This window comes from Myotis daubentonii, chromosome 8 (assembly GCF_963259705.1).
Source record: "Myotis daubentonii chromosome 8, mMyoDau2.1, whole genome shotgun sequence".
Lineage (NCBI taxonomy): Eukaryota > Metazoa > Chordata > Mammalia > Chiroptera > Vespertilionidae > Myotis > Myotis daubentonii.
This window is the reverse complement of record NC_081847.1, coordinates 32226433-32251957: the sequence shown is the minus strand read 5'-3', so window position 1 is coordinate 32251957 and position 25525 is coordinate 32226433. Positions and strand designations below refer to the sequence as shown.

Sequence of the window (25525 nt, the reverse complement as noted above, 5' to 3'; positions counted from 1 at the left end):
TGCTGGCGCCGCCACTCCCTCCCCGTGTCTCCACACCGAGGCTGACGCTCTTTGTCTGCGCCAGTGCTCTCGCTGCCTATTTCTTCCTCCCCAGAGAAGCCAGCCAGCCGTTTTCTGCCTGTTTTTTATTTTTCCATCAGGAGCCTACCCAGGGAGCCCGGAGATCGCTAGCTCCCTTTCATCTCTCTAAACCAAAGCAATAGCTAGCGAGCCGTAATGGTGGTTTCCCATGTAGCAGCCGCTTCCGCCGGGCCGGCTGGAATCAGACGCTTTCCAGAGGACGTTGGTGTGGGCAGCACTGCGCACCACGGGGAGGGTGCCACGGGGGATGCCGCCGCTTTGAGCTCAAAGCGCCCCTCAGGCTGCAGAGCCGGTGGAGGGACTGGCGATATCCACCTTCCTGGGTGAGGAACGTCAGGCAGAACACTGTCTGTAATCTTCCCCAGCTCCGACGGCAGAATGTGTCTGCTCTCTTAATTGGGCACTGGGGTTCATTCAGTTGGCCATTTGTTCACTTGTCAGACATTCACTGCGTTTATTCTTGGAATACATAGGGCTTCCCTGATTCTTTCATTTATTCATCTTATTGAGCCCAGCTCAGTGCCAGGCCTTAAGCTGGGAGATTGCAAAGGGGAGCAAAAGTGACACTAAGGCCCAGTTTCATGGCACTTGGGACAGACATTGGTTCATTCATTCATTCATTCATTCATTCCTCAAATATTTACCGCGTGCTAATGCCCCACCAGCCCATTACTGGGAGTCAGGGCTCCAGTGGTGAAACAGATGGGCCTAGTGCCTGCTCACATGGAGACCACGGTTTGGAAGCAGGTGATCAGACAAGCCGGGAGGTTAATACACAGCGCGATGCAGATGCTGACTAAATAAAATAAAGCTGGGCTCAGAGCCGAGTAGGAGATGGGGTGTGGTGGGTGATCAGGGAAGGCTTCTCTGAGGAGGTGACATTTAGAGGATAGCTGGAGGATGGGAAGTCATGGGCCATGGGGTTATCTGGGACAATAGCGGGCCCGGCAGAAGGAACAGCCAATGCCAAGAGCCCGAGGCGGGAGCAGTTGGAGACGTTCATGCATATGGAGAGGCCAGGGCAGCTGGAATGGAGTGAGCCAGGGGGAGAGAGATGGGAGTTGGGGGGCAGGCCATGTGGGCCTCGCCTGTCAGGATACTCACTGCAGGGTTGAGGGTTTTGAGCAGACACGTGATACGACATCATGTATGCATTTTTACATGTGGAGAATGGTATGCAGAGGGTCAGGAAGGGAAGCAGGAACACGGAGGAGGCACCGCGGGAATCTAGGGAGCTGGGAGGGTGGAGGTGATGGAGCGCTTGGGTTTGATGTGTATTTTGGGGGCCGAGTCAGCAAGCCTTATGCAGCTCAGACATGGGTTATAAGGAGGAAAGAGGAGAGTCAGGATGGCTCCCACCTCTTTAGCCCGAGCACAGCGCTGAGTAATGGCAGCTCCGCTCACAGAGATAGGAGAGGCCAGAGAAGAGGCAGACGCACGCACACAAAGGAAAATCTCTTCCAGTCCGGAGTACTGCTCCGAAAGAAGGGAACCCAGTGTTCCGAGAGGGGAGTTGGGGGATTCAGTGCAAGGTTCCCAGAGAAAGGACTGTTTGAAACAGGGATTGAGGGAAGAGGAGGAGTGAACTAGATGAAGAGGCAAGGAGGACTATGTGCAAAGGCCCTGGGGCAGTCTGACTCACATTCATTCCCAGTCACTTTTGAGCACCCGTACGGTAAGGACGCACTGCAGGCAGACAGACAGACAGACACATACACCAGACGGGAACACACATAAGGAGGTTTGAAATTGTCATCAGGCTCAGCCCAGCCGGCCCGAGGACATGACACCACAGTTGAGTCTTGAATGATGCACAAGTTAACCAAAAAAAGTGGCTAAGAAGGTCATTCAAGGACGGTGCCTTGACACCTAAAGTGTGTCGTATCAAGTAGTCCTCTCGAAATATTTGGTGGGTGGATAGTGGGGAAATGAGGGCAGGGGAATGAATGAGTCCGGCCGGCCGGGGGGGCGGGGGGCGGTGGGGAGGGGGCGGGCAGTAGGGGCCAGACCACATGGGGCTTATGAGCAGGGTGATGAGTTGGACTTGAACCAGAGACCTTGGGAGCCCCGGGGGGTTGGAAGCAGGTGGGATGTGGATAGAGCTGAGTGACCCTCCTTACCAGACGCTGTCCCTGCTCCTGGAGGGTCGTTTCTGTGGCCAGGTGGGGCCCATCATGCCCAGAACTGCTTTCTGAGCCAAGCACTCATGCTAAATCCATGACTGACCCCGCGGCCAAGCCCCATTGCTCGCTTCTGACATTATCCAGGCTAATCCCCAGAGTGTGGCCTGAGAATATATACCGCTCCTGCGGAACCAGTGGCTCTGACTTGCTCACCACCTTGACTGTGACCCTGCAGTGAGCCAGGCCATGGCCTCCAATTACAGAATCAAGCGCATGAACGGCTTCTTTGATTAACCGGGACACTTGATCCTTCCCCCTCCTTCTTCTTCTTCTTCTTCTTCTTTTTTAATCCTCACTGGAGGGTATTTTTTCCATTGATTTTAGAGAGTGGAAGGGAGGGGGGAAGGAGGAAGAGGAAAGGGAGAGAAACATGGATGTGAGAGACCCACATTGATTGGTTGCCCCCGCACGTGCCCCAGCCAGGGTGAGGAACCTGCAACCAAGGTGTGTGCCCTTGACCAGAATCCAGCCTGTGGGCGCGCTAACCACTGAGAACACCAGCCCGGGCCCTCTTCTTTTCTAATGATAAAACCTAGATGTGTATGATATGGAACAGTGGGAGAATATGGGAAACTCAAAAGAGGAAAAAATCCCACCCAAAGACCACTGCTGTTAGCATTTTACTGTTTCCTCCCAGTGTTATCCACACATTTTTCATAATTAAGATCATTCCACTGAGAATTTTGTTTTTTCACTTAATCTTTTAATGTAATCATTCATAATTTAAAAACAGAAACTTCTTCATAAACCTTTTAAATCTTTATCAGCGAGTCTATCCTAATTTCCTTAGGCAGTCCCCCCTGGCAGAGCTGTTAGATGTGGCTCCCTCCCCCACCCTGCTTGCACCAGTGCCTCTGTGCACACAGCTTTTTTGATATTTTGAATCCCCCACCCCCGCCACCAAATGCAATTATGAATCCAAAGATGATGACACCTTCCAAGTTCTTGGTTTGCCTAACTAAGCTGCTTCCCAAAAGGGCTGCCTCAATTTGCCCCTCCCACCAGCAATATATGAAAACTAGAGGCCCGGTGCACAAATTCATGCATGGGTGGGATCTGGCTGGGAGCCCATCGGGCCAGGCTGGCGGGGGGACAGGGGCTGCGGGCAGCTGGCTGGCCAGCCCGCCCCTGATCGGGGTGTTGGGGGCCAATCAGGGCCTGGATCAGGCTGGTTGGCTGCCTCAGTGCACGTCATAGCCACTGGTCGTTCTGGTCGTTCTACCATTCTGGTCACTGGGCTTTTATATATGGAGATGCCAGTTTCACCATATCTTCCCCAGCACCAAGTGTTATAATTTTCAGAGATCCTTACTGATAGAGTAGCTTTAAAAATTGCTTCAAATTCCCTTTTTTATGAGACAGACCATCTGTCCAAACACTTGATAAGCAGCTGTTTCTTTTGTGAACCACTCATCCATGTCCTCCACCCATAGGAAGTGAACCTCAATGTTATTCTTATCAATTTACATGAGCGCTTGAGATAGGGAGGATATTTTTATCTGTGTGTCTCTTTCCTTTTTAGGCTGCATGAGCCCGAGAAGAACGCCAGAGAAATAACCCAGGTACAGTCCTTGGTGAGGTGCCCTTCCTGGGAAACTCGATGGTGTGATTTTCTTGCACCAGCCGGAGCGGCAGATTCGCTTCTAAATTAAGACTCCTTTCCCAGGGCGGGAGGGAGGGTGCGGAGGGCGGAGGATCTTTACATCCCTTCCTCCCTTTCCCCTGGTTCTCTGCACATTCTCGCCCTCCACTCCAGCCAGGATGTCTGCCTTCACCTCCTTGCCTCAGTGCCCCCACTGCACACCTCCAGGGGGCGCCCTTCACAGTGCGCTCCATGTCAATGGAGTCAGGCCTTTGCCCAGGCCAGCCCTCCAACAGGAGCCCCTGCCGGTTCCCTCCTGGCTCCTCCTGCTGCCTCACACCGAGCAGCACGGGCTGCCAGAGCCTGTCTTTCTGATGGAAAGACCCTGTGCCATTCATTCCTCCAGCTGGCAGCGTCTCCTCATCGTGGCCGAGGAGGTTTCGTGGGCAGCACAGTTGGCCTGTTTCCGAGAGACCCAGCCTTGCTCCTTCCCGGCTGATGCTGTCAGCCCTTGGAGGCAAAGGGCTCCCCTGTGTCTTGTAACAAGACAGGCCCTGCCCTGAACCTGGAACGCGTGCACGCCAGCTGTCCTTGACATTTCCCTGGCTGCTGTCATCATGGTAGATGTAATCTGTTGGAGAGAATCAGGGCTGCTAACAGACATGATGTTTGTAGGCCAACATGTTGTGTCCTGCTCCCCGGCCCAGTGCGGCCCCCCAGTGCCCTGACCTCTCCAGTCATTTTACCTCTGGAGTTCTTTCCAGAACCTTCCGGGGAAAGAATGATGGTAAAAAGAACTGAGCAAGGAAACCGGAACAAAATTCAGTCAGCAAAGACTTGCTGAGCACCTACTATGTGCCTGACCCTGGGCAGTGAGCAGGGCACTCACAACCCAGCTCTGGTGGCGTTGGCAGCCTGGTGTTGGGATTCCTGGTGCCAGGTGCCAGCCCTTGCGAGGGTTGGGTTTCCTAGAGAGAAGTGTGAATGTGCAGGTTGGGACAGAGGAGCTGTGTGGTCAGACCACAGCTTTAGAACCCAACAGACTGGTTCTTCTCCAGCTGTGTGACTTTGACCAACTGATTTAACCTCCCCAGGTCTCAGTTGGCTCACCTATAAACTGGGTACATCATTCCGACCAAGCTAGGCTGTGATAGGGCCACCCAGGTGGTGGCATGGTGCTGATGGCCATCGGGAACTGAGATCTGTGGTGGTTATCATGCACCAAACAGAGTTACCTTGCCGGCAGCTCCTCTCCGGCTCTGCAGCATGGGTGCCAGGCACAGAGGAAGCCAAGGTTGCGAGTGATAAGATTAGCACACGGGAGATAGATGTTCAGGTTTGCTGGGTGGCTGATAATTGTGGCCATTATTGAACAAGCGTGCTCATCCAGTGGGTGCCAGGCACCATTCTAAGAGCTTTCCCTGGTTGATCTCACCCGATCCTCCCAGCGATCCTGGTGATAGATATGATTATTATCCCCACTTTACAGATGGGGAAACTGAGGCCCAGGAAGGTGACGTAAATTGCCCAAAGCCTCTCAGCTAGAAAGAGCAGGAGCAGGATTCGAACTCCAGGCTTCTGACTGCAGAACCTTTACCGCCCTCCCCACTGGTCTCATTCTCGCACGCCCTTCCTTGTCTCCCGGTGCCCAGCTGCACCCCGAGCGAGGCTGAAATTGTTGCCATTCATTTGTTCGTTCATTCAACACCAATCAAGCTTCTTCTGTGTCAGCCTTGGTTTCTGCATCAGAACAAATCCCTAGTGAATATTTGTTGACTAAAAGAGTAAATGAATGCATGTCCCCCCCCCCCCCCCAGGGGATCAGCATGTACTCAGACCACCCCAGACAGACACAGCCCTGGGTGGTGGGTGCTGTCAGGGAGAAACACGGGCTGCGGAAGCACAGAGGAGGTCTGGACCCAGCCAGGATGAAGCCATGCTTGTTCTTAAATGTGCAGGGTGGGTTGGAGTCATCACCAGGAGAAGGAGGGGGAAGGACTCCAGGCAGAGGGAGGAGGAGGACAAGGCAGGACAGAACGGTGGGAGGAGGTGGCACTGAGTCAGCCTGGGAGGCGACCACAGTGGCATTTCGAAGATCCTCAGGCTGTGTGAGGAGGGAGGGAGGCGGATTGGCAGGGGAAGGCTGCTGGCAGGTGACCTTGGCCAGAGAGGAGCTGGGTGTGAGCTGCGGCTGAGTCAGGGGAGGAAACAAGCATCCAGACCTGGTGCTGACGAGTGGGTGAGAGGTAGGGGCGCCAGCGTGACCTTCTCTCCATCCCATCCAGACCCAGGACAACAATGACATCACATACGCCGACCTGAACCTGCCCAAGAGGAAGAAGTCGGCCCCCCGGGCCGCTGAGTCCAACAACCACACGGAATACGCCAGCATTCAGGCCGCCCGCCCGCCCGCGCCTGAGGACACCCTCACCTATGCCGACCTGGACATGGTCCACCTCAACCGGGCCCCCAAGCAGCCGGCCCCCAAGCCCGAGCCATCTCACTCGGAGTACGCCAGCGTCCAGGTCCAGAGGAAGTGAACGGGGCCTCGGTCGTCTCTGGGTCTGTGCCCGTGAGCCTTCCTGTCCCCCGTGGGGCAGACACCCCAGTTCCTGGAGGGCCGGGGTGGTGCAGGTCTTGGGACCCAGGATGAGGCTGGATCTTGTCTCCCCAACCCGCTTGGCTCTCTAGCATTTCCAGGGTGGCCACAGCCCCCCGACATTGCCACACATGGAGGCCGATGCTGCCAGACCAGCTGGGGAACCCACGTGGGAACTGGCCGGAGCTGCCAGGGGTCCAGGAATTCTCATGCCTCTCTCCGTCAACCAAGGGTCTTGGCCATGGTCTTGGCGACTCTTGACAGCCTCCTAGATGCTTTGCAGCCTGATCTTCCAAGGTGAGGACGGAGAAAACCTCACCTGCTCCTCCCACCACCACCACCACCATCCAGCTGGGGCTCTGGGAAAAGTTCTGTGTCAATTCAACTGCCCCATCCACGGAGAATCCAGAAAACAAATTCTGGGACCACATCCCAAGACTTGGTGAGGTTGCATCCCGGACTGACACGTCACAAGCCCTGGGGAGGCGGGGACCCGCCAGGGAATCCTCCACCACCACCAGGACTGAGTACCAAGACCCTCCTCCGCCTGCCCTCCGAGACTCCATGAGGACCAGCAACCTGACCGTGACGCTCCACCTGGACCCGCCTCGCCTTCTAGACCTGAGCTTGCTTCCTCCAGCTAGCACTAACTCAGCAACAGCTCGCTGTGGACGCCTGTAAATTATTGATAAATGTGAAACGTGCAATCTTGAAACTGAGGTGTAAGAAAAATTTGATCTGTGGTGTTTCGTTTTGTTTTGTTTTCTTAAAACAACGGCAGCATTATCTCGGCTCTTTGTCATGTGTTGAAGTACATGGTTGGGTCTTGTGCCGTCCGAGGTTTAGCAGTTGGTTCCTGGAGGGAATATCCTACAGCAGAAAACGAGTTCCTCCACGTCCCAGAGCCCCGCGGATGGGGAAGAAGGTTCCGTTCTGGCGGCTCCGTGGAGATGCTTAGCCTCCTTTCTCTCCGGGGCTAAATTGGCCACGTTCTCAGCCAAGCCACGTGGCTGGTCCTACTGCCTTCCTGCCCCGGGCGCGGTAAGTCGGAACCAGCCAGTGCTTCTGCAGGCTGCCTCCTCCACCCTGCGGTCTTGTCCGGACCTCATGCCTCAGTCTGCTCACCTGGACAGGGGAGAGGAAGGTGCCTTCCCTCCCCACCATTTCTCATAAGCACTTTAGGGCCATGCAGGGTAGGAAGCTGTGCCTGGCTTTCCCCCCACCCTCCACCCCCTACCCCTTAGCGACCTTCCCCCATTCCAGCTCTCTGAACTGATCTCTGCAAGAGAAATCTTCCATTTCTGCTCTCAAACCCTATTGGGATCAAACTGGAATAAATCCAAGACAGACAAGCAGTCTGGGCAGCTGTAAGGCCAGGACTGACCCACCGTTCTGTCCCTCTATCTCGGGAGGTTGGGCAGAAGCTGTGACCCACTGTCCTCTGCCCCCCCTCCCTCCCCCCCTTCCAATTCAGCGAGGGAGCCTGGCTGGGCCCAGGGCAAGCAAAAGGTACACGCTGTGTATTCGGTCTCCGTGTAACTGATCAGCTCTTAGAACTGAGACACTAATCCTCGCTGCTCCCCCCTCCGCCCCCGCCGGGGTCCGGAGGTTTGGTGCCCAAGGGATTGCTGCTCAGACCAGCAGAGCAAGAGAGAAGCTGACCCATCCTGCCCATCAGCGTGGCCTACAGATGGGACTCTGGGAGCTCAGCGCAGGCCCAGCTCTCTGGGGGCTGTGAGTTGGTGTTTGACATGATGGCATTCAGGAATGCGCTGAGCCAACAGGCCATGTGGGCAGCGTTGGCCCAACGAGCTAGAGATTCTCTGTGGCATCTGGGAGCGCAGTGCCCCGGCCACCTGCCTCGGACTGTTTCCAAATTCCAAAAGGTTGGCTTGTGAACCTTCGTCTCCTTGTCTTCTGCCCAGAGAAAACGCAGACACGTGGACACACACTCACACGGAATCTCGAAAGAATGTTTTCTTGGTGCCATTTTAATTTAATTTAATTTAATTTTGAATTTTGGAAGGGGAGTGAGGGAAGGAGGCCAAGGGAACCGTGTCGTTTTAGCTGCAGGCAGGCAGCCTGGAGATTCTCCTACCTTGTGTATCGAACCCCAGGAAAAGGAAGAGGTCGAGACGACAGTGCGGAAGGAGCGTGGTTTGGAGAGTTTATTTTAAGACTGCTGGGAAGGAAACAGGCCCCATTTTGTATATAGTTGCAACTTAAACTTTTTGGCTTGCAAAATATTTTTGTAATAAAGATTTCTGGGTAACAACGACCCCCCTGGGTGCTGCGTGTCTTTGTGTCTCTGAGAGTGTCCCCCTGCCCCCAGGAAGCCGGGGGAGGATCGCATGTGGGCCTGGGGCTTGGCAGTGATCGTGGCGTTTGGTCCTCTCTCTGGGGTTTTGAATAGACACAGAGACTGTGTTGGTGGCTCAGAGGGCGTCGGGATAAGGTTGTGCCCAAGACACCAGTATAAGCGGAATTCTGACAAGACAACTGAGTTTGAATCCGGCTCTGCCACTTTGTAGCTGCAGGAATTCAAACCACTCACCTCTCTAAGACTCAGGTCCATCCTCAGCACAGTGGGGACAACAGTACCCCCAGCCAGGGTTACTCTGGGGACTAAAGGGGTTTACGGGGCGCCAAACCCTATGCTTGGGACATGCAGTCCTTCAGAAGCATTGGGCCTTTGCTCCCACCACAACTGCACACTGAGGTCTGGTTACCCCTCACCACCCATGGGATCTTGGACAAACAGAACCTCACTCCCTCCTCTACCGAATGCAGAAACCTAACGCTTGTCCTAGAATATCCTTGATGATTCATGTCAACTGCTAGTATACAGTAGGTGCTCAATACATGTTAGCTTCCTTACCCCCTCCATTAGTATAGTAATAGTCTTAGTGGCAATTACATAATACTTCATGCTTCCTGAGAGTTGGCACTTTTCATTGATTCGTTCTTCTGAACCTCACAACTCAAAGTAGGTCATAGTCTTGACCTCATTTTATGAATAAGACACAGAGAGGCAATGTAACTTACACAGGGTCACCCAGCTGATGAGTGATGTTGCTGGGACTCCAGCTTTCTGACTTCGGTCCCCAACATCTAACCTCTGAGCTAATACCAATACATCATGTATTATTACTATGTAGTATGGTAAGTAACATGCAAAGTGCTTTATAGTTATTAACTCATCTAATCCCCCCAACCACCATGTGAGGTAGGAACTCTTGTTATCCATATTTTACAGATGAGTAAACTGAGGCACAGAGAAGTTAAGTCATTTCCCCGGTGTCCCATCGCAGAGCCAGGGTTTGAGCCCGAGGAGCCTGGCCCTTCCCCACTGCCTCCTTTAATTCCCATCACTGTCAGCAGTGCTCATGCCCATTTTGCAGAGAAGGAGAGTTGAGGCTCAGGACATGCACGTGACCTGACCACACCCTGACCAATCCCCCCATGGAGTCTTTAATTGAGCTGGGACTTGCACTCAGATCCATAAAAGCTCCCAGGACCATCCCTGAGCCCTTGGCCTGGTCCAGGTGAGCGGGCACCTGAGGCAAAGAGCCTCTTTCAGGGCCCAGAGGTCAGCTGCCTCACAGGCCAGGACCTTGGCTGGGATGGAGACTCGGCTCTGAAATCTGGGTGCTGCTGTGGGGATGAGCTGTTCAGGCCTGAATCAGGGCTGAGTGGGCGGGGAGCGCCTTCTGTTTCCTGGGAAGGTGGGGGATGAAGGACTGTGTGTCCAGGCAAGGAGACTCAGGGAATGTATTTCATGCAGCACCTGGGCCTGGCTTCTCCACAGGTCACATCTCCAGGGCCGCAGGTTGGCAGGCAAATGAGAGTTGCCAGGAGCCAAGTGACCCTCTTGCTGCCCGCCAGGAAGTCAGTCAGGCCCATGGCATTTACCGGGCACCTCCTCCGGCTTCTTCATTCTGCAAAGGAGAGTGATAGGAACCCCCACTCCATGGGGACCCAGAGGCCCCGCCCACTTTACACGGTAATCCAAAAAGTCTCTGTCCCTCCTCAAGATTCTAATGCCCAACTGTCAAGCCCCTGTGTCTTCTAGCAGACTCCCACCAGTTAAACGTGGATCAGGTTTATTTTACTTTTACATAAGCACCGACTACGTATCAACAGTCTCATAAATTCTGTACAAATAACCCTATATAATAAAAGGCTAATACGCAAATTGTCCCCTAGATCTGGAGTTCCACTGGGAGTTTGACCAAGGGCTGGGCAGGCCTGCCCACCACCCAGGGGCCCCCCCACAGGCTGGCCCAGCCCTGATCGGCCCTAATCGGGGCGGGCCAGCTGGACCCTACCTGTGCACAAATTCGTGCACTGGGCCTCTAGTAAGTTATATATCAATTCACTCCATCCTCTTAACAAACCTGTCAGGTAGACACTATGATTATCCCGTTTAATAGAGAAATTAAAGCACAGAGATATTGCGCATCTTGTTCAAGGGCTGCCATCCAGGAAGTGGTGCACCTGTGGGTGTGGGTGGGCACTGGGTGGGCAGGTAGGGGTCTGGGGGTTTCTGGAAAGACAGCAAGGCCCTCAGAGAGTGTTGGGTGCATTGAACTCTAACAAGGAGCCAGAAAACATCACATGGCCTCACCCCCAAAGATAAGAGCAGCAGGGCTGTCCTGGTCACCTGACTGACCACCAGCCAGCACATGTACCCTTGGGCCTCCCAAGGCTTGGCCTGCCCCCACTGGGGTCCCACTGTACCCATCCGTTAACCACGGCACTGTGTTTGACCAGGGTCTGGATTTGTTTTCTGAATGCAAGATTATAAATGTAAAATTGTAAATGCTTTAGAAAACAAATGCTCATAAACAGGCAAAACCTTGGTGACAGAGGTCAGAGGGGCTATCCTTGGAGGGAGCAGTGACGGGAGGAGCTGGAGGGGCCTCTGGGCGATGGGATGTTCCGAGTCTCCATCTGAGTGGGGTTACGTGGGGCCTTGCAGATATAAAAATCCTTAACGTGTCTGCATTTTCCTGTGTGTAAGTTATACCTCAAAGTTTCAGAAAGACCGGTGCCCTGTCCCCCTGGGGTTCCACCCCCCAACTTTGATGCCTGCCCCAGCCTGTCAGTTTCTTAAAGATGGTGTCAATGCTTTATCTTTGTCCTCAGGCCAGCCCAGGGCCTGGCTCCGGCGAGGGCTGGGGCGTGCTGCTGAGTTCATTTGAACGCCAGCATCCCAGGGATCAAAATCGCACATGAAACGTGAAGAAGTGCCAACCTGGGCAAGGAGACCAAGGCTGGCCACAAGGATAGCCACTTATCTGTTATCTCTCCATCTACTGAGGCCCCTTAATTACTCTCCCCACTCACCCTATGCCCCTCCTGCTTTAGGCTATGGAGGCTGCTGCACACACAGTCCTCACCCTGTGGCCTTGGGCAAACGGCTTCACCTCTGCCTTGGTTTAGTCACCCGAGAAATGGGACGGTAGATGTCTGCACGCATAAGCTTCTCATGAAGGTTAAATAGAGTCTAATCAAGACCCTGTGCAACAGAGTGGGGCAGAAAGCAGTCAACTCACACACACCCACACTCACACCCACACATACACATTCACACACCACACACACGTTCACACCCCCACACTCACACATTCACACCCACATGCTCATACATTCACACACAATCACACTCACACATTCACACCCACATGTTCACACACACACCCCAAGGCCAGGTTCTCAGCGGAGCTCAGCAATGGTGGGCCTCCTCTCCTGGCTGAAATATTGGTATCCAGTCCCTCCCTCCCTCACTAGCCTGGCTCCCTCTCACCAACTTTGGAGAACACAACACACCAGCCTGGCTTTCAGGGTCACCTTCCTTCACCCCACTTGACCTTTTTAAGGACACGTCCTGCTCTTCCCCAGCCCAGCCTGGATTCTGGCCAGGTTAGTCTTCCCGGCCCATCAAATATCAGGCAGACCCACCTGTGACTGCCCTGGTCACACAGCGAGTCACCCCATATGACTCAGTGCTCCCAGCCAGACCACGACCTCCCCACCACCAGAACTTCACTTCCTTCCGTTAGGATCCAGCCCCGGGAAGGGGCACTGAAGACTGCCATGTGCCAGGCAGGATCAGGACACTTGACCTCATTATTTCACTGAACCCTACTTCCTTTGGATGTTTGGTGGGTGCTATGGTGTCCATTTCTCAGATAAGAAAATCAGGGCTCCGAACAGTAAAGAGATAAAAGCTCAAGGTCACTCACTCAGCCAATAATTATTCCTCAATAATTACTGTGAACCTGGCCCTGTGCAAAAATGCTGAGGCAACCATGTTGACAAAAGATGGGCCACACCCGGGTGAGCTCATGGGCTGTGAGGGAGCCAGCACATCTGGTAGTTCCAATACATGCATGAGTGTTGCTAGGACAAGGGGTTGTCAGCGTGTGATTTTCAGGAAGCTATAAAACATGATACATGCATCTACAGAAGGAGCACATTAATGAGCTAGCCAGCAGGAGGGGACGGCCCAGTCCGAGAGGAAATGGGTATTTACAGACGTTTGGAAAAGGAATACAGAATAACATTTTTAGGGTACATATAAAACTGGTTAATGTTCTACAAAATAATAAAACTCAGATCTGTGGAGCGATTGTTTCTAAAGACAGAAGTCAGTTACACCTCTCCTGGACAAAAAAAGCACAAAAGCTGAGCCCTGATCAAATAGCAAAGTCAAACTGAATGCATAGAATGAACTAACCCTGCAGTGGGCCTTTTTAAACCATGCCCCAGTATGGCAATAAAAGGAAGTGATACCTTCTTTTGTCTTAATTATAAGTTTGCGATACTTTTTCTTAGGAGAAAATACACAGTCCTCACTCAGCCCGCATAGGGCAGGAAAGGCTTTTTGAAAAGGAAATGCTTTCAGCTTGGACCTAAGGACCTAAAGATGTGTATGAATGAGCCAATGAAAGAGGGTAGGAAGGAGGCAGTGCCGGGCAGACGCAAGCCTTCCCCATATGGGCCGGCCCCTGCCAAACTCCGCAGCCCTGCATTGCACAGCCCTCCCCCATCACTCTCTGCAACAAGTGTCCTGACAGCTCCCGAAATGAACCACAGGCCCTTTGCATATGCTGCTCCCTCTGCCTGGAACACTGGCTGGGTCTTTCCTTCTTGTCCTCCAATCCAAAAACTAGGCCAAGTTCCATTGTTCAACACCATCCTAACCCTGCCCAGAATTCTCCTTTGAAACCTTTGTCACCATTTGTAGTTATACATTGACCCTGTGATTATTTTATTAACATCCTTCACCTCCACCGGCCTGGGAGCTGCCTTGGGGCAAAGTAGGTATTGCCTTTGCTCACCAATGTAACTCCAGTGCTCAGTCCATAGAAGGCATCCGATAAATATTTGTTGGCTGGATGAGAGGAGGAATGGAGGAGTGGGAGGATGGAGGATGAGAGGATGAATGAATGGGAAGATGGATAGATGGGAAGGAGGAAGAGAGGATGAATGGCTGGATGGATAGATGCATGGGAGAATGGACATATGGGAGGGAAGGAAGGAAAGGAGGGAGGGAGGGAGGGAGGGAGGGAGGAAGGAAGGGAGGGAGGGAGGGAGAGAAGAAGGGAGGGAGGGAGGAAGGAAGGAAGGAAGGAAGGAAGGAAGGAAGGAAGGAAGGGAGGAAGGAAGGGAGGAGGGAGGAAGGGAGGAAGGGAAGAAGGAAGGAAGGAAGGAAGAGAGGGAGGCAGGGAGGCAGGAAAGGTGGGGAAAGAACATAAGAGAATGTAAAGACGCCGTGGGGCACCTTAGAACTGAAAGTGCCCGCTGGCAGGTTTGGAACAGGAATGGAAGCCCAGTCCGCCCGGCTTTCCCCACCGAGTCCGCCCGCCTTTCACCGTGGCCTGGCTTCAGAGCAGTCGCTTTGTAAAAAGCTGACATGTGCGCCCCAACAGGAGAGGAGCCTGTGGCCCTTGTCTGAGCCTTTGGTGCCTCATCTGGGGAAGCTGGGGCCACACTGAGAAAACAGGGTGACAGGGTGCGAAGGTCCTTCCCTACCCTGACATTGCACAACCTGGCGCCGCTGGTGGGTGTCTCATCTTCAAGGGCTGGTGGGGCTGGGCTGCTCAGCGAAAGCCTCCTCCTTGGCCTCGCTTCAAGGACAACAGGCCAAGGCCGCATGGCGAAGGTGCTGTTCCCAGCCACCCGGGCCCTGTGCCCCCGCAGGCTGCTCTGGGCAGGGTCAGCTGGTGCAGCAGCCGGTCACATGGATCTGGGCCACAGACCTGTCTCCAGAAGGAGGCCGGGTGAGCGTTTAATGGCGAGCAGGCTGTGGGCGGACGAGCTGTCAGCTCCTTTCAGCCCGGCTCCCTTGGTGCCCGTAAACAGACCCTGTGCACATGCGGAGGAACGCATTACCGCCGATATTATGTGCGGGTTGCAAAGGCGCTGGGGTGGCCGGGCCCGGAGCTGCCATTACCGCAGGACCTTTCGCTGAAAAATATTTCTTGGGGCAATTAAATCTTCAGCTGTCTCCTTGCAGGGAGTGCCAGCTTGCATTTTAATTATCCTTAAAAGAGGGAAGTAGGGGAAAGGACACAGGCAAAGGATTAAAATAATAACAGTCTGCTTTATAAACACGGCCATCATCTCAGGCTGCGCGTCTATTCAGAAAGTTTCTCCCCATCAGCTCACAAGCCCTGACCCTTTGGCCCCAGGCTCCCTGGAAGAGGCCATCTGGGGGTCATGGGGAGGTGGCTGGGGAGGGGGGGAGCATGCCTGAGTGGGGGCTGTGGGTCCCCTGTGGGGGTGTCACCGTGGCCGAGGCGTTATTCACTCTATTTGTCACTGCTTTCTACCAGGTGGAAATTATTAACCTAATTTTACAGACGAGGAATCTGAAACTGAGACAATGATTGTTACTAACACGAGCTGCTGCGATAAAAAGGAACAGACTACCAATACACACCACAGTGTGGACGGACCTCTGAAACACACGATGCCTAGCCAGATCAACCAGGCCCTAAAGAGTGCCCCCCAGGTGGTTCCATTGGAATCAAGTTCTCCAACCAGCAAAACAAATCTATCAGGACAGAGAGCAGAGAAGAGGCTGCGGGGAAAGGAGGAGGGGTTGACTGAAGGGCAGAGGGAACTTTGGGGAGACTGAAATGTCCTTTATTTGACTGAGATGGTGCTTACTTGAGTGTATAGATCCATCAAAGCTCACCGAACAGTATTCTTAAAAGGAGTGCATTTTATTGTTTGTAAGTTACACCTTAAGAAAGTTGATGTAATCATTATTTTACAACTACACCTTCTAGCAGTCCAGGACCCTCGCTCCTTACCGCCCACCCACTCGCTGCTCCTTAACTGCTCGGCTTGTTGCTCCTTAGCACTGCCTCTCCCACCACTGTGCTCACCAGCCGTGAGCCTGGCTTCTGGCTGAGCAGCACTCCCCCTGTGGGAGCGCACTGACCACCAGGGGGCAGCTCCTGCGTTGAGTGTCTGCCCCTGGTGGTCAGTGAGCTTCATAGCGACCGGTTGTTCTGGTGGTTCCACCATAACGGTCGCTTAGGCTTTTATTATATAGATACATACAACTTAATATTTATCTACACCAGTGATGGCGAACCTATGACACGCATGTCAGAGGTGACACGCGAACTCATTTTTTTGGTTGATTTTTCTTTGTTAAATGGCATTTAAATATATAAAATAAATATCAAAAATGTAAGTCTTTGTTTTACTATGGTTGCAAATATCAAAAAATTTCTATATGTGACACGGCACCAGAGTTAAGTTAGGGTTTTTCAAAATGCTGACACGCCAAGCTCAAAAGGTTCGCCATCACTGATCTAGACCGTACTCTTTCCCAGTCCTTATTGTAAGCGTCCTCTCTGTGTGGAGCCGTTCATTTATCCTTCACAGCAATCTGTGATGTGGGCACTTGAGGGCCCCAATTTCCAGATGAGGAAACTGAGGCACAGAGAAGTTAAGAAACTTTCCTAAGGGAGGCAGAGTGTGAGTTCAAAGCCAGACAGGCTGCCTCTCGGGCCTTATAGCTTTGAAAGCAAAGTCTGAGTTACGCAGCTATTGAGTCCTGAAGGCAGAATGCAATCCCAGGGCCTCTCCAACCTGACAAAACGGGCAGAAGGGGAAATTCACTCAGAACTATTTCTCCAGCAGCTGCTTGAGGTCACACTGTGGACACAGGACGCAACAGAAAAGTCCCAGGTCCTTTCAGGGGGAGGGAACAGGTGAGGCAGGGATTGCCAAATAATCACAAAAATGAATGTGACCTGGCCGGTGTGACTCAGCTGGTTGGCCGTCATCCCATACATGGAAAGGTCACTAGTTCGATTCCCAGTCAGGGCACATACCCAGGTTGTGGGTTCGGTCCCAAGTTGGGGTGTGCACAGGAGGCAGCTGATCAATGTTCTAACATTGATATTTCTCTCTCTCTCTCTCTCTCTCTCTCTCTCTCTCTCTCTCTCTCCCTTCTCTCTAAAAAATCTATAAACAACATATATATTTTTCAACTGAATGTGAACTTGCAGTCCATGATGAGTGCTCAGAAGGGGAGGTTACCGGGGACCCAAAGGCACAATGCACCCAGGGTGTTTGCCCAAGACCACACCCTCCAGTGGGAACAGAGCTGCTGGGGCAGGCACCAGATTCCTGAGCTGGTAACTCCATTTCCCTTCCAAGCTGCAGGCTCTGCTGATTCAGGACGAGTTTTACAATCTTGTCTTTCCAGTGGGCAGAGGCCCTTTGAAATCATGCCTGCCCTGCTCTTAGCACCTTGAGCTTAGAGCTCAGCTATTTCGAGAATGCCCCCTGTGCATTCCCCTGGCCGGCCACCCAGGGAGTCGCATTCCAGTGCAGTGGGAGCAGCATGCTGGCTGGCAGCTGGGAGCTGGGCCCCTGAGGAAAGACCCTGGCCTTGAGCCAAGCACCCAGGCCCTGCGGAGCCTCCGTGTGGCTTTGGCTCCAGAAAATGGAGCAGGATTTTTTGGCAGCGAAGGTTAGGCCTGTTCCCAATGCTCACAACCTTGGCTGATAGGTACCTGGGAACATTAGCCAATTTATTCCTCTCAGTAAGCTCTGGCCCACCACCTGGGCTCCCAGGGGGGCAGAGAGAAGGGAGGTGACTTGCTGAGACCACACCCCAAGAAGAGACTTGGCATCTGGCTCCCTCCCTTGACATCCAGGGCCTCCCGAATCTCACCTCAGCCTCACCTTCACCGAGGTCATCACTCATCACCGCTTAGTGAATATGTTTTTGGGAGCCAGACTCTTTGGATTCGTTTTCTGGCTTCCCTGCTTTCCAGCTGACCTTGGGCAACTTTCTCAACCTTTCTGGGTCAGATTCCTCCCCTGCAGAATGGTGCGCATGACAGTACTTCCCCGGGGTTGCTGTGAAGATCAAAGGAGATGAGACAATAAATGTAAAAGTGGTTACCACTGGGCCCAGACGGACAGAAAGTGGTAGCTATTCTCACTGCATGCGTTTTGTTTTTACATACATGGGCTCATATCCATCTACTTAAGTTTGGGGCACCTTTCCAAATACCTCGTTCTTTTAAACAGCTTCATGAGAATTCTTATCTTCATTTGTTCGTTCATCCTTTCATTTGCCAAACATGTGTGTAGTATCAGCTTCTTATACAGCCGGCAAGGACACACAACATATTAAGTCCTTGCTCTCAGTTCTCGTAGAGAGACAATTAACAAGCACACAAATAAATAATCGAGCTCATTTCACCTGCCGAGTGCTACGAAGAAAACAAGATGGTGCAAGGTGATGGAGAGAGACTGGGTGGCGAGGGAGAAAGCGATTGAAATGCAGTGTTCTGATTCCCTGAAGAGATGGCATTCAGACAGCCACCAGCAGACGGAGAAGGGGGAAGGCCCGGGAAGAGCCGGGGCTAGAATATTCCAGGCAGAGGGAAGAGCCAGGGCAAAGGTCGTGAGGCTGGACTGAGCTCCCTGCCGTTTGACTGGAGGTAGAGAATGAGCGTTTTTGAAATGATGGTGGCGAGGCCAGCTGGGGCCCAGCGGGTGGGGCCGTGGTGGGAGCTTGGCTTTTATCCTGAGAGAAATAGGAAGCCGCTGGAGCAGGGGAGACGCCTGCTCTAACACGAATTTTCACAAACCACTCCGGCTGGCTGCCGGGTGGGAATGAGCTGGAGGGCGCTGATGGAAGAAGGAGGGGGCACATGTCCCCCGCTTGGTGAAGGTTTGGGCTGTTTCTATTTTCTCCCTCTTTGCAAACAGTTTTGCAATAAACCTCATTGCACAGAAATTCCTGGAAGTGGGATGGTCGGACTGAGCACACACACGAACATTTTTTTTTTGGCATGTCCAGATTGCCACACTGCCTTCCATTTCTCTCCCGTGGTGCAGGCAGCAGGGCTGGGCCAGGCTGAACTTCCTCCACCTGCTTTGGCTTTGCTCCTGGGAACACTCCCCACCCTCGCCAGCCTGGCCCACACCCCCCAGTCTTGAATGCATTCGTATTTCTTGTTCAAAAGAAAAGTGTAGAATCAGGCTAAGTGGCTCAAAAACTGCCCAGAGGCCACCTGTTCCAGTGGGCATCATAAAAAGGCCTCCAGCACCCCAACAGGACCAATTTACCCCTATTCTTCCAACCACCGTGAAGTTGCCTTTTTTTTCCTTCCTGTTCAGCCACAAAAACAAGGCACCGCGCTGAGATGGCAGTGAGAACGGGCCCTGAGTTTACAAATGATCAAGGACCAGGAATGGAGAAAGCTGGGATCCTCTGAGCCCTCTGCCTCCCACCCCTCCGGGGCCACACCAGGCCTTATCAGCGCCCCCTAGTGGCCACCACCTGCCGGGCCGCCTCCGGACTTGCATTCCAAGCCCACTCCCTGGCCCAGACTTCCCTTTTCATGACTGGCCTTTTCAAAGGAAGAATTTCCTTTTAACAGCAGCCACGGCATCGGCAGCAGTGGCGAAGCATAATTTTACTATCTTCTCATCACTCAGGGCTTATTTGTGCTGTCTGTTTGGGAGAAGGGGAAGGTGGCTGAGACTTATAACGAGCATGATTTTAATCTGGGCATTTGGAGATGCGTTTGAAGAAGGTTTATGTTATCTTTCCCAGACTGACCTGGTGAGTTACTTAATTGGGAGAGGATTTTGCAACATACTGTTTCTTAATATTTTATCTTTTAAGGCGAGTGACTTCTTTTTCCCATAGCAACGTAGATGGATAGCAAACGCTTTGAAACAAGTAGTCATTATTATTCATTAACTGCTGATGAGGTGGCAGCTGTCAGATTAGACTCATTGTCTTATTCTAGCTTCTCAGCAACTCTATAAGGGAGGTATGAATTTTGTAAAAATTTTACAAGAGAGGAAACCCGGGCATGGAGAAGTTAACGTACGCAAGGTTAGGAGCTAGCCGAGGGCAGAACTGGGATGCCTGCCTTTGTAATCATGCTTTGCGCTGCCCACAGGGCCTTGGACTGGCTCACGTTAGCCAAGCTGGAGTTGTGTGACCCAGAATTCCCGTTTCCTGTGGTGCTGGGTTGACACTGGCCACGTGCAACATTTTGCTCAAGGTTGCCAAGGCATGAGTTAAGAAGCCACCATCATGTTCTTAAAAATATTTTTATTGATTTCAGAGCGGAAGGGAGAGGGAGAGTTAGAACATCAGTGATGAGAGAAAATCATTGATCACTGCCTCCTGCACGCCCAATACTGGGGATTGAGCCTGCAACCCAGCATATGCCCTGACCAGGAATCGAACTGTGACCTCCTGGTTCATTGGTTGACACTCAACCACTAAGCCACGCCAGCCGGGCGCCACCATCATTTTCTGCGCTGAAGGTCAGTGCCTGGTGCCAGGCAGAGAGGCCACTCATGCATGTGGTTGCTGACCTGCTGTCCACCTCGTTGGCATCGGGGCGATGCTCAGGTTCAGAGCTCCCACCAGATAGATCTCCCTCAGCTTCTCCAAGCCCTGGGCCAGGGGCTCCTGGCCCCCCGACAGGTCATTTTTGCATTGAGGTTGGTGACAGATAGATGCAATTTCCAATCTGTCCTTGCTCTCGCCCACAGCGGCTCTTCTTTCTGCTGACCCGTGGAAACTTCCAGCTCACACTAAACGCAGGGGCGCAGCTGGCACAGAAGCTCCACCGGCTCCCACACTGGCGAGGCCACAGCCCTACGGCGAATCACTCCTCCCAGACCCCGCGTAAGGGCTCTGCTGCTCTGATGGGACTCTCGCCGATGCACAGTGACTGGAAGTTGATTGAGAAAGTGACCAGCTCTCCTCCACCTACATTTGACAGATTTAGCAAATGAAAATACAGAACATTCTATTAAACTTGAATTTCACCCAAACAATGGACACCCCTTTTAGTGAAAGTATATCTCATGCAATATTTGGGACATGCTTATACCAAAAACTCATTTGTTATTTATCTGAAATTCAGATTTCACTGGGAATAGGCACCTGTAGTTTATCTGGCCACCCTATCGTTTCCCCCATAGATGCCCTTCCAGGGAGAAACACACAACTGGGCCTCTTCCATATGCCAGATGTGACAAGAAGGACATTCGAGGAAGCATGCAGCCAGCGTGTGGGAGCCTTGGAGGACGGAGCAGGACAGGCTGAGCTTGGTCCTTGCAGGACCTCAGTTTCGCCCTCTGGGCTATGCTGAAAAGCTGGGGAGTCCCCGAGGGACCCCGAGTCCACACAATGATTATCACCACCTCAGGGTAAAGTTCCGGTTCTTTCTTTTTAAAAAATGTATTTTAAACGTTTCATTTATTGATTTTTTTCAGAGAGCAGGAGATGCGGGGGGGGGGGGGGGGGAGAGAAATTCGTTGTTTCACTCATTTATGCATTCATTGGTTTGTTCCTATATGTGCCCTGACTGGGATCGAACTACAACCTTGGTGTATCGAGACGATGCTGTAACCAACTGAGCTACCGGGCCAGTTCTTAAGTGAGGCATCTAAGGGCCCAGCCTGCCACCCACCTCACCTCTTGCCTACCTCATAACACCACCTAGAAAGATGATATTTCCCCAAAGACAGTCTCTTCTCACCTGTAGGGCTTTACCTTTACTCTCCTTGCCTGGAATGCCTCTCCCTCCCCTGAATATCCTTTAAACGCCTATTCACCCTTTACACCTTTCATATCACCTCCTCCCTGAAGCCTTCCCTGACCACAACAATCAGAGAAGGCACCACAGTGCCTTCATGTCTCTGGACCTTTGGGCTTCTTTCACACGTAAATAACAATGGAATCATAGCTTATACATGTTTAATTTGTTCTTAAGACAAAAGAAAAAAAAGATAAATAATTAAATTACGGCACCAGTGGTTCAATGGATGTGAGATACAAGAGAAAATCTTTGATTTTTTTTAAATTTATGCATGGGACTTTATGAACATTCAGGCTTTACACTGACGGCATCAAAAAATAGCATGACACAAATATATTGGAATGTAGTGTTAGATACATTCCAACATAGTGTACCCCTCAGTCCCCCAGGGCCTCTCATCCTACAACTGCTGATAAGTTTAGGCTTTGAAGATAAATGTGTTTGGGTTTTTGTGAAGTAGCAGCACAGTGGTCAGGAAGGAGGGGTTGGCAGACCAGACTGGTCTAAGTTGAGATTCCAGCTCTGCCACTTACTCTAGCATAAACTTGAGCAAATTGCTAGCACTTTGCTGCCTCGGGCTCCTCATCTGCAAACTGGGTGTAGGGAGAGTGTCTTCTCTGAAAGGTCTCTGAGAGGACAAATAAGTTTACAACCTTTCAAGGGCTTGCAGCAGCACCCCACTCCCACCAACGCCGCCCCAGGCCCAGAGCTGTAGGGGAGGGAAGGCAGCGGACCCAGGTTCTGCAGAAAACCCGCCCGCCCGTGCTGGGCTCCCCAGGAGGCAAGGTGCGCAGGTCTCCCACCTGCGTCTCCAAGGACATGCCAAGCCCATTTTCATTATCCTTGAGTTTCACTCTCCAACCTGACTCCGTGGACTAGCACCCTCAGACAATGAAACCAGCAGATAGTCCTGGAATAAAGTTCCATCCTGCCGTTTCCAGTTGTATGACCTGAGCAAGTCCCTGCAGCCTTGCTCATCTCACCTGTCCGATGGAGACGATGACACCCACCCCGCAGGGCACCTGTGCTCATACATTTGATACCCGGCTTCTTTTGATTCCTTTACTGTTCATACAGCTGGTATCACACTGTGTTGCATTTTCCGTTTACGTGTGGTTCTCCCCACAGCCTGGGAACCCTTGAGGATGGGCATTGGTTACAATCAGTCCAGGTTTCAAGGTCAAGTCTGTACTCAGGATCAAGGAGGCATCCACATATGGAGAAGGAAGGAGGGAGAGAGGGAAGGAAGGAAGGAAGGAAGGAAGGAAGGAAGGAAGGAAGGAAGGAAGGAAGGAAGGAAGGAAGGAAGGGCCCTCAGCTTGTCTGACAAGGGTCTGATCAGAGGAATGGATCAACAGCTCCTGTTCACTCTCATACCTCTTTCTGGAATCACAACTTAGGTTTCTCGCTGTCTAATTTATTATTACATGGTGCAGTGCAGGGTAATTATACACTGTGGTATAATTTGTTATAACTTGGGCTGAGGCCTATAACTGTATAATTTATTATTATACAGCACAGGGCTGAATAATATGAAGAGTATATAATTTCTTCCAGGCTTACGAGCAGCCTAACCTGTAATCCAAATGCAGCACGTGGACTGTGTGGATGAGTTAATGTTTCTACGGAAACCTCAACTTGGAGGTTTCTCCATTACTAACTTCTTTCCTGGGGCCTCGACAAACACCTCCTGGCTGCACGTTGCCAAGTTCCTGGTACTCCCTGGTTTGCTCGAGGCTGAAATCTCTGGCAGCCCTGGCCCTGGCCCTGGCCCAGGCTGAGCGGGTGGGACATCGGGTCACGGAAAAGGAGGGCCCAGATTGTCACCCCGCTGGGTGAACGTGCGAGGCCACCGCTTGCCTGGGAGGATGCCGGCAGCTGGTGCGGAACCACGATCAAAACCCAGGGTCCTGGGTCCCCGGCAGGGCGCCCGCTGGCAGGCTCTCAGCGCGTGTGTCTGACAACGCCTGTGTTCTGCTCTCAGCTCTGGGGACACATCGTTGAACCAGAAAAGGTCCCCGTGGAGCTCGCATTCTGGGAGTCCAGAGCTTACACCTCTCATGTCCCCGTTTCTCCAAGTGCGGTCCCTGGACCTGCTTCACCGGAAGCTGCTTGGGAATCCAGAACCTCAGCCCCGCTCCCTGCTGCATCGGCCTGCTTGTTAACAAGCCCCCTGGGATTCAGGCGCACTCAGCCCTGCTGGCGCCTCCACAGGGCTTAGGAAAACACGCTTCCCTCCGTAGACCCCCTATTCCCCGAGGTTCAATGCAGACCTCCTTCTCCTGGGGCCTTTCTTCTTCTTTGTAAAAGAATATATTTTTTTCCTGGTCGCACATGTTTACTGTGAAACTTTTGGAAATGACCAAAAAAAGCTCACAAAGAAGAAAATGGAAATCACCCAGAACGCTACCATCCAGAGACGACACTGTTACTATTTTAGTGACTAATTCAACGGAGACCTTTTCTACATTCACCTACATTTTCTAAACAAAACTTCAAGAAAAAGTGGAATAGTGTGGAGCAGTGGTTTCGCACATTCAGTGAGCATCCACCTGAAAGGCTCGCTCAGACACACTTGGCTGCACCCCTACCCCCCCCCCCCCCCCCCCGAGCTTCTGACCTGAGGGCCTGGAGCCGGCCTGGGAATTATCATTTACGTGGAGCTGCTGGTCCAGGCACCGCATTGTTGGAAGTGCTGGTGTGGCTGGTAAGGTCCTGGACTCTGGGATTTAGTGTCAGAGGTGGGAATCCTGACCCCCTGCAGGGCAGCCTCTCTGAGCTCCAGCTCCAACAAGGACTGTGTCTGCCTCAGATCACTGTAGGGGCTGAACGAGTTCCTGAAATAAGTAAAGCACATAGGAAGTATTGATTCTGATTAAATGGGTATCATTTTATAATCGAGTTTTCTTAAACAATGGTTTACAAACGTTTCCCCAGTCATTATTCTGCATATTTGTTTTTAAAGGTTGCAGGGTTGTCTTTCTTTTTTTTTTTTTTTAATTAAATCTTTATTGTTCAGATTATTACATTTGTTCCTTTTTTTCCCCCCCCATAACTCCCCTCCTCCCAGTTCCCGCCCCACCCTCCGCCCTCACTCCCCACCCACTGTCCTCATCCATAGGTGCACGATTTTTGTCCAGTCTCTTCCCGCATCTCCCACACCCCTTTCCCCCCCAAGAATAGTCAGTCCATTCCCTTTCTATGTCCCTGATTCTATTATAATCACCAGTTCATTCTGTTCATCAGATTATTTATTCACTTGATTCTTAGATTCACTTGTTGATAGATGCATATTTGTTGTTCATAATTTGTATCTTTACCTTTTTCTTCCTCTTCCTCTTCTTAAAGGATACCTTTCAGCATTTCATATAATCCTGGTTTGGTGGTGATGAACTCCTTTAGCTTTTCCTTATCTGTGAAGCTCTTTATCTGACCTTCAATTCTGAATGATAGCTTTGCTGGATAAAGTAATCTTGGTTGTAATTTCTTGGTATTCATCACTTTGAATATTTCTTGCCACTCCCTTCTGGCCTGCAAAGTTTCTGTTGAGAAATCAGCTGACAGTCGTATGGGTATTCCCTTGTAGGTAACTGAGTTTCTTTCTCTTGCTGTTTTTAAGATTCTCTCTTTATCTTTTGCTCTTGGCATTTTAATTATGATGTGTCTTGGTGTGGTCCTCTTTGGATTCCTTTTGTTTGGGGTTCTCCGCGCTTCTTGGACCTGTAAGTCCATTTCTTTCACCAGGTGGGGGAAGTTTTCTGTCATTATTTCTTCAAATAGGTTTTCAATATCTTGCTCTCTCTCATCTTCCGGCACCCCTATAATTCTGATGTTGGTACGCTTGAAGCTGTCCCAGAGGCTCCTTACACTATCCTCGCATTTTTGGATTCTTTTTTCATTTTGCTTTTCCCGTTGGATGTTTTTTGCTTCCTCACAATTCAAATCATTGACTTGATTC

General features: G+C 51.8%; 1 protein-coding gene across 4 annotated transcripts in view; it reads left to right on the top strand.

Moving 5' to 3' along the window:
* Nucleotides 1–8723, top strand: part of SIRPA (signal regulatory protein alpha) — a 43706-nt gene extending 34983 nt beyond the window's left edge. For all 4 annotated transcript variants that reach the window (XM_059705752.1, XM_059705755.1, XM_059705753.1 and 1 more), the window contains 2 exons: nucleotides 3787–3826; nucleotides 6132–8723. In XM_059705752.1, coding sequence (XP_059561735.1) covers nucleotides 3787–3826; nucleotides 6132–6386 — 295 coding nt within the window. In that variant the 3' untranslated portion in view covers nucleotides 6387–8723. The remainder of the gene's footprint in view (nucleotides 1–3786; nucleotides 3827–6131) is intronic.
* The last annotated feature ends 16802 nt before the right edge of the window (nucleotides 8724–25525 follow it).